Source organism: Empidonax traillii, unplaced genomic scaffold, assembly GCF_003031625.1.
Source record: "Empidonax traillii isolate 1590-97213 ecotype Southwest subspecies unplaced genomic scaffold, ASM303162v1 scaffold27:size3997909, whole genome shotgun sequence".
Classification (NCBI taxonomy): domain Eukaryota; kingdom Metazoa; phylum Chordata; class Aves; order Passeriformes; family Tyrannidae; genus Empidonax; species Empidonax traillii.
The window spans coordinates 2,792,795-2,809,158 of record NW_020955220.1 but is presented as its reverse complement, the minus strand read 5'-3'; the positions used below and the strand labels follow the sequence as shown (position 1 = coordinate 2,809,158).

Here is a 16,364-nt window from a genome sequence, read left to right as displayed (position 1 = left end):
CTCTTGCACAGAGGTCTGCTGTGGCATTCCTGCCAAGTGCACTTCGTCTTTCGCCGGGCCAGCTGTGCTGAGCAACCTCTCCCAAAGCTGTTTCAAGTGACTGGTTGCTAGAGCTCTACATGTCTGGCTTGCAGCTGCATCAGGCCCTCCTGCCACAGTCCCTTAACTTCTCCTTACAGGTCACCTTGTAACTTTTCTACTTTGCTTGTCTAGCTGACCCCATTTTTAAGCACCACAGTTTTCATTGTTTAGTATCTTACCTCATCTTGTTGTTTTCTCATTTCTGAACTGAAGAAAGTTTGAATGATTTGGTTTAATACTTTCCTTCCTTATCTTAGAAATACTGCATAGACCACCTGACATCATAGCACAAACATATGAACTAATGAATGAAGCTCCACATGCTTATACAAAAGCAGAAAGTTTGTGTTTCCACTCATTTTCACAGATGCTAGTCTAAAGCAAGAAGAATAAAATATCTCTCTTTCAGAGAGCATAAATATATGTTGATAACACACTGTAAATTAAATATTCTATTTATTTCAAAACTTGAGAGGACTCCAGATTGGACACTAGGAGCAAAATGAGCGGAGACATCCATTCTGGTTTTTGCCTGGTGTGTGCTTGAGCTGGGGCACATGTGGAATTCTGCTAAAATGAGATTATAAATTAATAGCCCTTCACACTTCATTGCTTGAATGAGCTAGAAGTTATTTTCTTCTGGTTTTGAGTCCCAGGTGCAACACTTTCTGTCTACTGAATGTGATTTTCTAAAAGGGAAGAAAAACCAGTGAATCGAAACTACAACAACCTCTTCTCTGTGGTCTGAGTACAGCCATGTAATAGAGAAAAGGAAAGAACATCAACTGACAGAGCAGAGGAGAAGAATCCTGTCCAGACATATGATGTTGGCGAAGAACTGGTTTGAGATTTGGGCAACAGTTTCTACTTCTGGTCCTGCTTCTGGCTTTGTGTAGAAACAGGTTATTTGGAAACGTGTCCTAAAAAGGTGACCCATTTCTTTGATTTTTGGTACCCTAACTGAGTTGTGTGACTTACATTCTATTGCTATTTGGGCTGGTCTAGATTACTTACAAAGATAAATCTTTCTACTTTTGCTAAAACTTAGTGAGATGAAGCTGATTGTTACAGTCCCTCCAGCTGGACCAGTATAGGCTTTGTTCTCAGAGGCTGATCCACCCTTGCTCTTCAAAGAAGGTTCATAGATATCTAGTATTATTTAACACTAGTTTGTCACTCTGTTATCAAAAAGTATCTGTGATATGTCTTGCTTAACACCTATAAAAATGAGCATACTGTTTTCCAATATTAAAGAAACACTTAGACTGTTATCTCTGCCCCACCCCCTCGAATGACATTCCATAGATGGATGAGCATGGTGGGGTACCATGAAAAATGATTGGGCAAGGTTGACTAATTCTGTAATTTTCTAATTTAGAAATGGTCCTGAACATGCTAATGCTGATGTGTAATGGGAAATCATGGGGCTGAAGAAGAGGAGACACTGGAGACAGTTCTAGTACTGATTTATATGTTATATATACAGATATAAGCCAGCTAAGACAACAATCTCTGTGCCTCTCTCTGAGTTTTCCTAACTGGGATAGGGAGGACAAAATGTGCCAAAGAAGATACTCAGACAACTTGAAACTTGTTTCCACTGCAGGCTTGAACAGTGTTGGGAAGATAATTTGGGATTTTCTCCAACATCTTCATACTCTATCAGTTCTTTGGTGACCTCCCGATAATATCAACCGGTATTTCATCTGTTTGAGAATGGGATTGTTTTCAGTAAGAAAGGACAAAATTATTTTATTTCATTGGAGTTTATGATGCAATTTTCGTGAAAATGGAAAAAACCCTTCAACTCTGACAATATATCTGTAACCCTGAGGCATTCCTCATAATTGCAGTAATGATAATTCTGTCTAACTGTGGTATGTCCATAAAGAAAACCTTTTGTTGTATATTCTTTCTGTTCAGCCCAGTGGCAGGAATATAATCCACAGAACCACAGGAACTAAAACACTGCCGAGTTAGTTCCCACTTTACCCACACCTGTAGTACTTCAGCATTGTAACATCTGAAGTGCCACCATTGTTATTTGAAAAGCAGTAAGACCTCAGGAACTATGTGGATGTCAGAACTTGATCAGAGAATACAAACTTTTATATTTTGTGTATTTTTTGTATATTTTCAAATTTTGAGAGAACTATATTGCTACTATTTCTAATATCTTTTTCAAAGAATGAATGCTGTTTTATTTATAATCTCCAGTGACTTCCAATGATTCTTAGTATGTTTTCTCTCTATAAGCTCTGCCAGATGTAGTTTCACCTTTATTTTTATAAGAAATATAGGCTTGTAATCAGTTATTTCCTGTCAACTTTATTTAGTAGCTTTATACAATTGCAGTTGAAGACATTGTGTGGTGAGAAAGGCCACTGAAAGAGTTTGTTCATTTAAAATATTGTTCATTTAAAATTTTAAGGGATGCTGCAAGACAGGTAAGACACTTGCCTATGTAGTGCATCTCTGAGATGTCTTCATTGTGACCTATAAACAGGTGATGGGCTGACAGGAGGCAAGTCACTCACATCTAAAAACCACACTGCACAGGACTGAATAGAATTTTATATACATTGCTCATCAGCTGAACATATCAACAGCTTGAATGGCTTCTGTGTTGGGTTTGGGTTTTTATCCCACCTAGAACACCACTAATGTAATTCCACCTTGCACCTCCCTCTCCAGTTCAGAAAGATCATTTGAAAAGGTCTTCTATGTGGTTACAGTCATAGGAGAATGTGATGTATAGAAACAGTTTCTCCCTTTTACATTTTCCTTTATGCATTACTTTCAGTATAAACTGATGAATAAAATATAAATTCACTCTTTATCTATGGAAAATATCAAGTGTTATTGGTCTTAAATAGCTAACGGCATATTTTGCCAAGATTGTCATAAATTTTTGGCACTTTTCAAAATTGTGGCAAAGCTTGGTTAGAACATTTAATTGAATTTCCTTAGTACTAGGAAAAATGCCCAGTTATAGATTTATAGTATTGGAATGTGTCTATCTGTGTTTGTCTGGCTAAATACTTGTTTTGACATGGGAACTGAGATGGGGAAGGTGTTATGATTAAACTGTGGCTTCAGGTTCAAAAATATGTGGTTTATGGTGGTGCCACAAGGCTTTTCATGCTGTGATCTTTCCAGTCCTTCGTTGCTAAGCTTTGGCAAAACACTTCAAAAATTCTTTCAAAACAGTAGTTTTGCTTGGCATTAGGTCCAAGATGACTCAGGGAACAGTCTAGTTACAAGAGCAGAAATGACCTTCTGAGAACTTGGAGCACATTATGCTCCTCAGTTGTGAGGGGGCCTTTCCTCCTCAAATAACTGTGTCATTGCAAAGTCTCAATGGCTCATGGCTGAATGGAAGAGTCACTGCTGCAATGCAAGTGTCTGTTGCCCCCTTTCTGCTGCAGAAGTGTAATATTTTCTGCTATAAAAGGAGACAAGGTGGTGTTGCTTTGCTGAGAAAATATTTCCTGTATCCTCCTGTGAACAGGAGAATATCCAGAATTCATTCTAATCAGCAGGAAATGGCTGCCTCTGTAAATATTCGATGCCTGGGTAGACTTCTGTCATAGCTTTTCTATGCTAAAAATGAGTAAATAATTTATAAAAATGTGATTTGAAGTAAAATTCAGATACTTTTTAAATCTCCTATGGAATGTATATAGCTACCAAGGAAGCTTCCTGTAGACACTAGAGTTATGTGGTGAAAATCTCTTTTGGTCTCTTTTCAGTATCATTTTTTATTGGGAGGTCCCACTGTATGAAGAGGTATCTTCTGAATTTGCAGCCCTGACCTTTTACAGTTTTGGGAATAAATGGAGATTTTTCATTGTTATTTAAGCTACATCAAGAACTAAGGAAAGCGAGGAACTAAATCTACATATTAGACATAAACCATTCAGCCTGAATCAGCTGTGGCATTTAAAGGATATAGGGTAGTAGAAAACCATTATATATACCAAGGTATATACCAAGGAGGGGAGAAAACCAACCCTACTTGCTAGATATTGGGAAAGAAGTCATCTACAACCTTTGCTTTTTCAGCTCGGATTTTATGAAATCCACATTTAGTGATTATTGGACACCATAACTACAGAAGATTTTGCCATAGGAACTTACTTCTGACCCAGACAAAGGAGCTAAAAGGTGATCTAGGCCTTTGCATCTTATATATGGGGAACTTGTCCCTATATTTAAATGCTGATGTCTGTGACAAACTGAAAACTGAATTTTCCACATTAGGTTGTTTGCCTTCATAATGAAGAAATAAAAGAAAATAATGGGAGTGGAGGAGAGAGGAAAAAAAAAGCTGTTAATGTGTAACATTTCTAGTTCTTGCAGTTTGAATTAATGCAAGTGCAGGCATCTCAAGTGGAACACCTCAGCATTACAAAGGTAACAGCTCTCACAAAGGGGAATTTAGTCATATGTCTCGGGAAAAGGCATTGCTTATTCTTGGAAGGCAAGGATGGACAATTTCAGTTTGGAGTTACTAAAAACTATGAACAAATGAAAAATAAATGCTAGAAATTAATCTAGAAATCAATCTTAATTACAAAATACTTGGTTTGAGATTAGAAAATTTTTCTGCATATACTATAAATTCCTGGTAAAACAAATTGCATTTTTCACAGCAGTGAAAATTGGTAGGTGTTTATTTAAAGCAAAGGAGATCAAGTGCTGCCCACACCACAATTAAACAGAGCTTGTAATTATGTGTTCCTCAACACAGCTCACTTATTACCCAGGATCTTCCATAACTGCACGTTGCTATATACAAATGGTAAACTCAAGACTTGACACCTCATACCTGATTTGCAGGTGAAGGTTTCTCATTTACCTAGCAACCTGACACAGCCAGAACTGGCTTTTGAATTTGCACATGTGACAGAGAGAACTGATTTTGTGATGAAAGATTTTAGTCCTGATCTTGGAAAACAGTCCCCAGAGCTCCTGAGCTGAGAGCAAAATTTATTCTGAGTTTGATCTGGGATGAATGTCTAATCACATTAGCTATAAAGGCAGCCTTTTAATTTCACGGTCCCTGGGAAGATGGAACTTCAGTAATCTGAAAGCATTGTGAAACAGCTTCTGCAGAAACATCTGATACTGTAAATCTTGGACTATCTACACTGAAGTGATGGAGCTGTAATTAAATTTCTTTCTTTGGAAGATGTGCTTCCAAATTATGGATGTTTATAATTGAGTTATAGCTTATGTGCCAGTTTTCCCTGAATCCAGTTATAAATACCAATCTTATTTGCACTGCTTATTAAAATGTTAAGTAAAGACAGCTAGACAGTATGTTTGGAAAGAACTGAAGTTCCAGTATTCTGATATATCTGTGGTATGAGGTTGATTTTGTTACCTGCACTCTCTTAAAGAGTGCTCCTGAATGTAGTGTGATGTTCTACATAGTGTTCTTCCTGGCATAAATTTTAACAATGAGCCCATGACTGTAGTCAGTGGGATGTTTGAAACTTCTCTGATAGGAAGTATGTGGAAAATGCAGTTGTACTGGCATTCTTGAAAGTGAACTTGTTCAGTGGTTTGGGTGTATCAACTGAGTCTGGTGTGTGGAGTGAAAAATACAATGGTGCTTTTGCTGGAGGAAGGGCTTTAAGCAAAGCTCAAGATTTCAACATGATTTCAGGACTGCTGAAAACATATAAACCTGTGAGAGCAGTTTGTTGCACAACTTCGGCAGCCAGCTCCAGAAAGGGTTTGGATTAGTGACTTGGAAAGAAATATTTGATTATTGCATTTCAGGGACAGGACAGGACACTAGTAGAGATTGCACCTTGATAATTTCCCTACAAAGATTTAGCAGCTGCTGAGAAGCAATCAAGGTAGACCTGTGGCTTTAAGTGTTGGTGGGAACTAGTTTATATCAGGCTGTCATTAGGCTGTCAAAACCAACACTGATTGAAAAAACAGAATATGGTAAGAGACTTCATGAAAAGTGTAGTGCAAAAAAAGTTTACTTCAGAGTAGCAAAACAGAATTACTATGATAAACTCTTCCCAGGCAAGCCATTTTGTCTCTTCCTGCTTAGAGAACAGGTTTAGTATTGAATAGAGGGAAAAGAGCCTCGCATTAAGTTAGTGGAGGTATTTGGTGCAGAGGTCAGGGAAGCTTACCCATGGCTGGCTGCTCACTGCTCCTGTATATCTGTGATGACATGTCCCAGCAGAATGCAGAATAACTGTGTTTATTTCCCAGAGCATTTATAGCATTGTAGACTCAAAATCTTACAGAAAATAAGAATGCCAAGTGTTGCACTAGTGAGAACTAGAATGGGAAAGGCAAAGAGCTTTTGCTGGTGGCATGTCAGAGAACCTGGCTGCTGTCTAATGAAGGCCCATGAAGAAACTTTACTAAGGCACTGAAGCACTGGCCACTGCCAGGAAAAACACAGGATTTTAGTTTCAACTTGTCTTGCAATTACTCTTCTCTTTATCTATCCTTAGTGTTTTGGTCCATTGAGAATTACCTTCTGTATGAATAGGCTTGAACAGGCCAGTTCCTCTGGCTTAGGAGGATCAACATAGACCTTCTCCAGTTAAACTGTTTGAATGCTACAAACTCGGGCAATTTTTGCAGTAGCAAGTAGTGTGATGTAAGAGTAACAGATTTTAGAGCGGAAGTGGGTACTAGGGATATGACATCCACACTGTGCATTTAAGGAGTTTTAATACTTTGGACAACAGAATTCATATGGCAGAACACCTTAGTTATTGCAATATAGAGTTTGAGAATCCAAAGCTTGAATTCCCTCATCAGTGGGGAACCCTTGGCCTCAGTTCAATAGATCTCTGTTTGCCTCAGTGTTGTAGTAGGTAAGATTCACGTATATCACAGAAACAGAGGATATATCCTTGGTTAACTTTATATTAATTCTCTCTACATTTTCTCTCAAAATGATGTCCTGTCAGACTTAACTGCTTTGCAAGAAAGTCCTTTGATATTTTCTTTACTTATCTAGTTAATTATTAAATTAAACCCAGAATAATATTTACCTGTGTGCTCATCAAATTCCTGTCAATAGGAATACGAATTTAATGGGTAAAAATCCCTCAAGTTCATCCAGTTTCTTACCAATAGAGTGGAATTCAGAAAGCAATTTGTAAATATATACAGTGTTTTCCCAGCTAGCAGGTGAAGGGGGAAGCTACATGAAATAATAACAACAATTAGGTGAAGATCAGCAAGACCCTCTGTATTAAACTGAAGTCTTCTTGGTTTCCTTGGTTCATAAAGAAAATTTCCTAATATTATTTCTGTGTAGTACTATAAGAGAAATTATATACTTGAACATTATGGATATCCTTCTAAATGAACTTAATTTGTCACAAAAAACATTAAGGCATTTCCCAACTGTTATATGTGTATTTACTTATTCAGTACTGTATTTAAATTCTATTTAAATTACTTTCAACATAGCACTTTGGTAAACTGATCACTTAAATTGATCCTTAAGCAGCAGATGAACCAGTTCCGAGAATACACCATACAAGCAAAGGGCTTTTGTATTCTGGAATACGATGAACTTGTACTTTTTCTAATATTAAGATTGTCCCTGTCTGTTTTGAGGAAGAATATCACCCAGCAGAAGAGCTGTCAGCTGATCTGAACCACAGCTCTTGTAAACATTCCAGGATCCTAATCCTAAGGAAGTTCTACCCACATCAATTAATGCTGTTCACATGAGCAAGTGGTTTCAGTTCTCATTTTCCCTAATTTATTAACAGAGAAACAGTCAGAGTACAGCAGTGCAGTAGTCATTCAATGGAGAAGCAGAAAATAATGAGAAACTTACGGCTGGTGCATTATTTTGAATCGGTTCAGCTCATAGTCTGATATATTCTGAAAAGAAAGAAAATAGGTTTTACATTTTAAATAAAGGTTATTTTAATCAAGAGCAACCCATGAAGTGACTGGGTTTTTAAAAATTTTTTTAAGAGTGAACTAAGCAAAGACCTGAAAAAACAGTTTTTAGTTTTGTAGCTATATACTTGTCTCATCTTGGTTAATGCTTAACTTTTTGTTACTGGCCTGTTGTAACATTTCTGAAAAGCTGGTAGCTCACACTAGGTTGTTAAACTGGAATTTTAGTAGGCATGTGGCAGATTAAATTAGGCTGGTTAATGAATCATTCAAAAAGTGATAAGCAAGCTATTTAATATGGTCTCTTCCAGCACAGACACTTTCTTTGAGTTTCTTTTACTGAAATCAGCAGATTAGTATAACAATGGCTGAGTGGAAGATACTTTAACAATGGTTGAGATATCATTAACTCCATGTTTGGTCTGTTCTTTTTCTAAAGTTCTACATCACTTCTCAACCCATGAAAAGCTGATGATGAAAAGGAATAGAATTTGTAGTGTGCCACCTTGGCACATACAGTGCTGCACAAGCTGCACAAGCTAATTAAGGTACTGAAAACAAACCAAATGATTTCAAAAGTTTGTGTAGCTCTATAGACCTTTCAGCTCAATGTGTCAAGGAGTCTATGCACTGCTTTTGATGTTCAAGCTAGTGTGCAGCTTGTGTTCAAGTCAGAGTTTTAAGCTAGTGTAAGTAAACTTTTTTTTTAACTATGAATTTTCCTTTAGTGCAAAATTTCCACTAAAGTCTCTGGATTGTACCCAGACTGAGTGTGGATTGCATGGTTTCTGTCCAGAAACCTGCCAATGCTAAAATGCCCTCTTTGTCAGCATAGATTTCAGCATATAGGTCAGGCAGAAATCATGTCTATTTAATAGATGCAATTCTAACCCTTCATCTATTTTTGTGTCAGAAAGAGGAAATTAATTTTGCCTGTTTCCTGAGACTTCCTTGGCACACCTAACAATGGATGTGAAATCTCTGAAAGAGATATTTTCCAGTGAACTCAGTGATATTGATTTCACTGTAGTATAATTGCTATTTGCCCAGGTCTGTGTTTTTCTGAATAACACCCCAGCCATCAGTCCCAAAACAAACTATTTTGCCTCTTCTCTCACCATCTTACCAGCATGATACATGTGGTTGTATCAGCCGTACAAATGGAAGCACTAATAAAGATTGTATGAGAGGAGATCAAGTGCAGAACATGGAAGTTCTCAGAGAAAACATATTTCCTCAGTCTGTATTTAAATTCCAGTGAATCTCTGCATTTCTTGACGTATTTGTTGTGAAAATATGCCATTTCAGACAGTAGAGAACCCCGTACATTTCATACTTAGCCTGTAATTATACTGTAACAAAAAAGCAGCTGCATATCTCCCTGTAGATGTTATGTTAATTAGCAGATGATCTAGCAGATCTAGAAATCACCAAATTCCTGGGGAAATTTAAAACTGTATTGAGCCATCTGATTGCCATACAGGCCCATCTGGGCTTGTTCAGACATCAGCTGAAGTGATGACTCACCAAATTGCCTCTGCATATCAATGACCAGCAGTATTAGGGCCATTTCCTCCCCTACTCTTGCCCCTTTTAAACAAGAGCAGGAGGAGGCAGCAGCTTTGCTTTTTGTTGTAAGGGTTTGATCCTTGCTCATTCTCTTCGCAAAACAGATTATTTAAACGTTTGCTTGTGTGCATTAAAATTGTCGGGGTGTAATTGCTTGGTGATTTCAGACAAATAGCTTGTGTAGTTCTCTCTGTCCTTCCAAGATGATGTTTGCTGGAACGTGCTGCCTGAGCACACGTGCATTTCCATACAGGCAAGTGCTGTGTACGGGGCTTGATCAAGCACTTTTTAAACTAGCAGTGGAGGGAAGGAAACAATGGGTCTAAGCAATTCCTATGTTGGCGAATGTTTTAGAGAGAGAGTTTTAACTTTATTCCCCCTTTTTTTTTTTTTTTCCTGTGACAGTCTTCAGTGGGGGGAATTAAGCTATGAATGCCTCTGAGGTTTGAAGAGATTGAGAACTGTGGGTCCAGCTGAAAGGTTTTTTTTTATTATTTTTTAAATGCACTATTGATTGAAACTAAGAGCTGCTGTTGCTTTTTTGTAACAAAATTCCGGTCTTAGGAAAGAGTATGAAAATATCTTGCAAACTCAACACTTTTGAAATTACATGGTAGATTCTGTAGGAAGTTGACTAATGCTTCCAGGTTTTAATTACCCATTGCTTCTGTTGTTGCTTATGATATACGTTGTTAGTGATTCATATTGGCATGAATGGAATAAGTTGCAAATGAATATATGTGATAAAGAAGAAGTTAAAGTAGTTTCTTTCCTGGAGGGATTTGAGTTGCCAAATATACAATGAGGAACTAAAGGGACGGATTGGAGTGTTTATTTGTTTTATGTTTATAGTTTCATATTGGAGTGCAATTTGGAAAGCATATAAAAATTATGTTCCCTTTTAACATGCTATTGATTTCCTCATTTCTACTGGCTGCTTCATTCACCCAACATCAACTTTCTCAGCAACTCACTTGTTCAGCTCAGTGGCTGAGTAGCCAAAATTCTTAGCTTGCAGATCAAACCAACCAGCGTTGTGGAGGGGGAGAAAGGCTGTAATGGTGCAAATGTCTGAGGTATGTTTTGCTCCTTTACTTGCAGAAGCACTTCTTGGACCTGAGCCTATCCTGTCATAGCTGCTTGCCACCATGGGTGCTGACAAAGGGGACACCTTACATCAAAAGCGAAGAGAAGGTAAGTTTCTGTGCAGTCTGGAGCTTCAGACCTATAAGTAGGTTTTATGTATTTTTGTTTGGAGAAGTTTAAACTGGCTTGTGCACGTGGACTATGCAGTACATCCAGAGCGATCTGGCGTGTCTGAGGCGCTCTGGTTCTGCGCATGTGCTCGCAAGCGATCAGTGCATGTGCATGTGGCTTACATGCCTTGACTGGGTGGGACTTGGGGCATTTTGCACTCTTGGGGGTGTGTAGAGGATGGCTGCGAGGTGGATAAGGGACAGTGAGCGTGCAAGTGGAGTCCTGGTTGTGGAAGCTGAGTAAGTGCGTTAGGAAGATAAGGGGAATGGAATAATAACGTTGCAACAACACAGAGCATAAATGGCACCTTTGCCTGCCCCAGGCGTAGCACTTCTCTGTGGAAGGCTCCTAAGTCATAAATGTTGCTGTCAGAGAAGTCATGAGACCTCATGTGTTTTGGCCTCTGCGTTTGCTTTGGATTTTTTTGCCATGTTTTCACAGTTCCTAGCTGAGGTTGTGCTAAGGGATGTTTTTAATAACGTTGTTGCCTCAAAAAAGTGTTCAGATGTCTTTGAAAAAGGCTGTTGATACAGTTGATTGCATGATACAGTCTTTTCAACTATATTTAAGTTCGTAGAAGCACATTTTTCCCCTTCCTTACTCTCCAGCCCTTCTGGTAGGTAAGCACCTGTGTAAAATGGTGATGGCTGCAGGTGCAAATAATACCTTGAACAACCCAGGAGAGCTGCGAAGCATCAGTAGGAGTTTGAAAAGGTCAGATTTTGATGTGAATGAGAATGAGGGGATTCCTTTGACAATATGGTAAACAAACATACGGTGTGGCTAGATAAGCTGTCAATCTCTGGGCAGTAAAGCTGCGTGTAAGGTGACAGTCTTGTCATTGCCTTACAACAATGCAGAGTTTTGTTCTGTAGCTGCCTGTTCTTATCATGCGTGGCTTTGGAAATGTTTGCTGTGAAATGAGTTCGTTGGTTTTTGTGTATGTGTAAGTACACTTGAATGTAATAACACATAATGAGTTTGACTTCCTCCTAGTTTTCTTCTTTTTTGTGGGGGAGGAAGGAGGGAAGTAAAGACATTTACTTGACATAAAGCAACTTCATTTTGGTATGCTAAAGTAAATGCATGATACAGAAGTTCTGTATTCACTATGACCAAGTTTATGTTAAGACTAGTTTATGAAAACTCTTCGGTATTGACAAAAAGACTACAGTGACATTTGTCACTTCTGAGAGACAGAAATTTGGAGTGTAAATAAAAATTATCTAAATTTAGGCAATCAATATAAATAAAAATCTGAAAAATCATAGAAATGTAATAAACCATGTTAATTATATCCTTTATTAACTGGCATAGTAGCCCATCTGTAATTAGTCAGAGAAGATATGGCAGTTCTTAGTAAAAATGTCCTTATGGAATGTAAAAATATCTTTGTGGAATAAAAGTAAGATTTCAGTTCTGGCCTCTAGAAATGCAACCTGAGCTAGAGACTTTTGCCAGCAATACTCAGACTGAGTAAATCACGGTATAAATGCATAGTGGAAAGTGTTAGGTCTTTTTTTCTTAGATAAAGGAGAACTGTGCCATGAGGGGTGTTGAGGGCTGGAGAGAAAAAGGTAAATAAAATGTGAAATCCTTAAAATTAAAGGTCAGTCAAGAAAGAACGACATAATAGATGTTTCTATTGCGAACGGAGAATAGTAATTTTTAAGGTATTGGTCCATTTTAAAGTGTGTAAAACTGACATCTAGTGGTAGCAAGAGCACTTTGTGTGCAAAGTGACTTCATAGTAAGACGAGTTTTCATAGCAGATTAACAGACTGTAACTATATTACATAGTAAAATTGCAATTTCCTGTACTTTAGCTCAGTACAGAGCAATTAAAACTAAATCTTATTAATAACTCACTTCTATAACGCAAGATGCTGGTTCATCTTTATGAATGCTGGCCTCCTGCTAGAGAAGGGTCATCCCAATGAACAGTTTCATTAGAAAAGGCTGAAAGGAGCATGAGGATTAAAAAAGGTGAGGGTAAGGGTTAAAGGATTTCATCAGGGTCACTTAAATTGTTTGACAGTCACCAATTTTAGACCTCTTATGGACGAACAGGAGAAATCTGGCTTCAGAGCTGTGATGTGTGTCTCAGGTGTGGCATCATTCACAAGTGGAAGCTCCTGGAGGAAGGGCAGCAGGACTTCATGGCCAAAACTGAGATCTCACATGAATTCAGGCAAGGTGTGTGGGGTCTGAATCAACAGAACTTATAGGCATGTGCTTAAATGATTCCCATGTTTATTGGCCAAATCATGGTTGATATCCTTGTTTCTCATTGATATTTTTATTCAAAGAGCATTTCAAAAAATATTTTTCAATTCTCTTCTGTATTTTGTCTAGCTTTTGTTTTTAGTGTCTTTGAAGAAAAAAACCCTTTCTGAAACTCTGTGTGATAGCTATCCCAATGAGGCTTAAATTTAGCTTTGCCTGCAGTGCCATTATATACATAATGGATAAATTACTAAAAACAAGGAAGAGCAAAGATACGTAAAAAAGAAATATTAGTTATTTTTAAAATTACTTTTTAAAACACAGCTTAGGAACGCCATATCTATAATTAAAGGGTGCAATTTTAAAAGAACATAGAAAAATATAAAAGCATCATTCAAATCTGCCTTCCAGATAATAAACTGGATCAGCAAGAGAAGGCTGGGTGAAGACAGATGAATCTGAAGGAAGAAGGAAAGCGAAAGTGTTTCAGTGAAGGTGTAATTGGAAGTGGGCAAAAAAACCACCCCAGTTTATTTTTTGGGGGTTAGCAGTTTGTGGCAAGAATTGTCAGACTGTACTGGTCAATTTTTGGTTGCAAATGTCTATTTTAGAATCTTCTTAGTTCATAATGACTGTTGAAAATATCTGAGATAAAAAATATTGGTATATAATTCTAATGAAACAAAGCTCTGTGCAGTTTCAAGGCTGTGATGAATCATATGCTGCCTCTATGATTCCATCTCTCTTACTTTCAAAACATGGTGAATCATATTTGTTGAACGCAAATGTTGATATTCTGCCGTGAAACTAAAGTCACAGTTATAGAAGTGGTGTAAGAAACAGCAGCTGTCATTTCAGATAAGGGAGCCTCCTGCTTTAGTGCGAAAGCAGAGCCGAGCGGCAATCCTGTTTGCTGCAGAGCTGCTCTCTAAGGACAAGATTAGTTGTTAACAGTTGTGCCAGCCAGAGCTGGGAGATGCAATCTTATCTGTCCTGAAGCTGGTAATCCAGTGCAGGTGCTTAGCAGTTCTAATATGCTGTTGACCTTTCAGGTCTGAGTGGGAGCACTTGCAATGACAGGAGGCCAGTTGCTGTGTGCAGAGCCACTCTGGCTTTGTCTGCACTCCTTGGGGCTGCTCCTTACCACTTGGACACTGATGCTTTTCCAAAGTAGTGGAAGCATAAGGATAAGTTATGCTAGTAGCACCAGAGTTGTTGAAATACATGACATCTCAAAGATTTCACAGCAGCTGTCTCTGCATTTGGCTTATGTAAAATCCTGCATAGTACAAATGAAGTTGTGTTGAGAGCAGTGTTGGTAGCAAGGGAATATATTCAGGAAATACTTGTTGTAAATAGGTCTGTTGGGGTTGGTTTTCTTGGTCCACTGTGAATTTGTTATCCATCAGGAAATGCTGCTGGTATTTTGTCCTCAGGCTGCTTTTTAGTTAAAAAAACTCCTCATCTAATGTGTTCAACATGTTATGGGAATTTGAGATGTAAATGTCTTTCATGCTGGAAGGAACAGTAGAGTACTTCACGGTTTTTTAGGACAATAGGAATTACTTTATTATCATTGATGGAGATCTATCTGTAGTATTGCTGCTCTGACATTTCAAATGAAAACAAATGATTAGGTTTAATATGCCTTGAACTGTATGGTTTTGCTGGAACTCTGAGACTGAGGAGTCTGTACTGCCTTCACTACCACATTTTTTTTAACTGTTGAGATGTTAGAAACTTGTTATTTCCTTGAAAAAAAGATGCAATAGTAGTTCAGTGAATCCTTGTGGTTTGCAATGTTCTGAGCAAACTGTTGATTGCAATAGTACCTAAAGTGCACACATTAAGACTAATCCCTTTTGCTTTGAAAGAGTTCCAATGAAAGATTCAATTAGTTGATCCTTTATTCTTTTATGTGCTATGAGTGGGTTCACCTATCATTTATTTGTTCATGACCTAGGGTTACACCATTGTATACCCCAGGAGCTGCTTGCTCATACCTGACTGTCCAAGACTTTTTGCACCTCTCTTATTCAATCTCACATACTGAGTAAATGATCTCCTCCTTGAAAGCTGGCTGCAGAAATAGCCTTATTTTAAGACAGTGAAGCTTGATCTGAAACATAAATCTGTTTATATAGTGCATAAAATTGGAAAGTTCATGTTATTTTTTCTAGAACATAGGTGTCCCCATTATTCCTTAGGCTGACCTGATGGAGAAATGAGAGGTTTCCAAGGTTCTTTCAAAAAGGATAGTCTTCCTCACCGACAGTGTAATGTTCTGTGGGATGAGCTCCATATTTGCATGTCCTTATTGAAAGGATATTTACTGGAACACAGAAAATAAAACCACTTCCCATATCTTTGTAGTAATGCACTACTATGTCCTTAAGCAAATTAAAATGGGTTTCAGTGTTTGAAAAAAGGAAGCAAGCCACCACATACAGAAATAACAACTGTGACCACTAGAAATTTAGCTTCAGCAAAAACCAGCAGAGCCTTTGCTGATGTAGGCTGCAAGATTAGGAAATCTGAATTCTTTTTGTGAGAAAAGAGAATTCAGAAGGCCAGCTGAAAGTCCTCTAGCAGAACCATTTATCTCTAAAAATGCTTCATGAATTAAAACAAATTGTTTTGCAGGGCTCCTTTCACTTCATTGATGATTAAGAATCTGAAAAATATTTTGGCAAAGTTGAATCAATTTATTTTGATGTTTTTTAATGTAAGGTAAAAGACGCAAATGAGGCACATAAATGCTACTGCTTTAGCGGTTCTGAAACTCTTTATTTTTACTTTTGTGGGAAGCTTGCAACTATTTCTTCTGATTCAGAGCAAAGGAAAATATTGAAGTGTCAGAAGTTTCACAGCAAAGAATTAATGGCCTGGAAAATATTTCTAGTCTGTAGTCAAGACACCAGTCACCTGAGATCTCCAAGAAATAGGACATGTTGGAGAAATGTCCTCAGTATGGAGTACTGCTTGAAGCAGAACTGGGGCTTTAGGAACTGACTTTTCCCCAGGACTCAGTCCAAGGTGGGAATGCAAAATGCTGTTGACCCAGTTTAATAGTGACATCTAACAGAATTGACGCTGTCAGCTTCTATTAATAACCCTGTCCTTTGACAGGGCTGAACCAGGTCTGAGGCCAGCTGCTGCTTCCAGCTACCTGAATCCTGTTCCAGTAACTGCATGCAGGTGATTTGAGTCAAGTGGTGCCCTTCTGTGTCTAGCTTATGCTGTGAAAAAAACTCTCTTCCTTTTCTGTGTGGTTATGGGCAGTTTCCTTCTAGCTCATCTTTCCTACTGAAACAATCTGGTTT

General features: G+C 38.0%; 1 protein-coding gene across 3 annotated transcripts in view; it reads right to left on the bottom strand.

The window, feature by feature from the left end:
- Positions 1–16,364, bottom strand: part of BLNK (B cell linker) — a 97,166-nt gene that overhangs the window by 58,869 nt on the left and 21,933 nt on the right. For all 3 annotated transcript variants that reach the window (XM_027908944.1, XM_027908953.1, XM_027908969.1), the window contains one exon: positions 7,922–7,968. In XM_027908944.1, the coding sequence (XP_027764745.1) occupies positions 7,922–7,968 (47 nt within the window). The remainder of the gene's footprint in view (positions 1–7,921; positions 7,969–16,364) is intronic.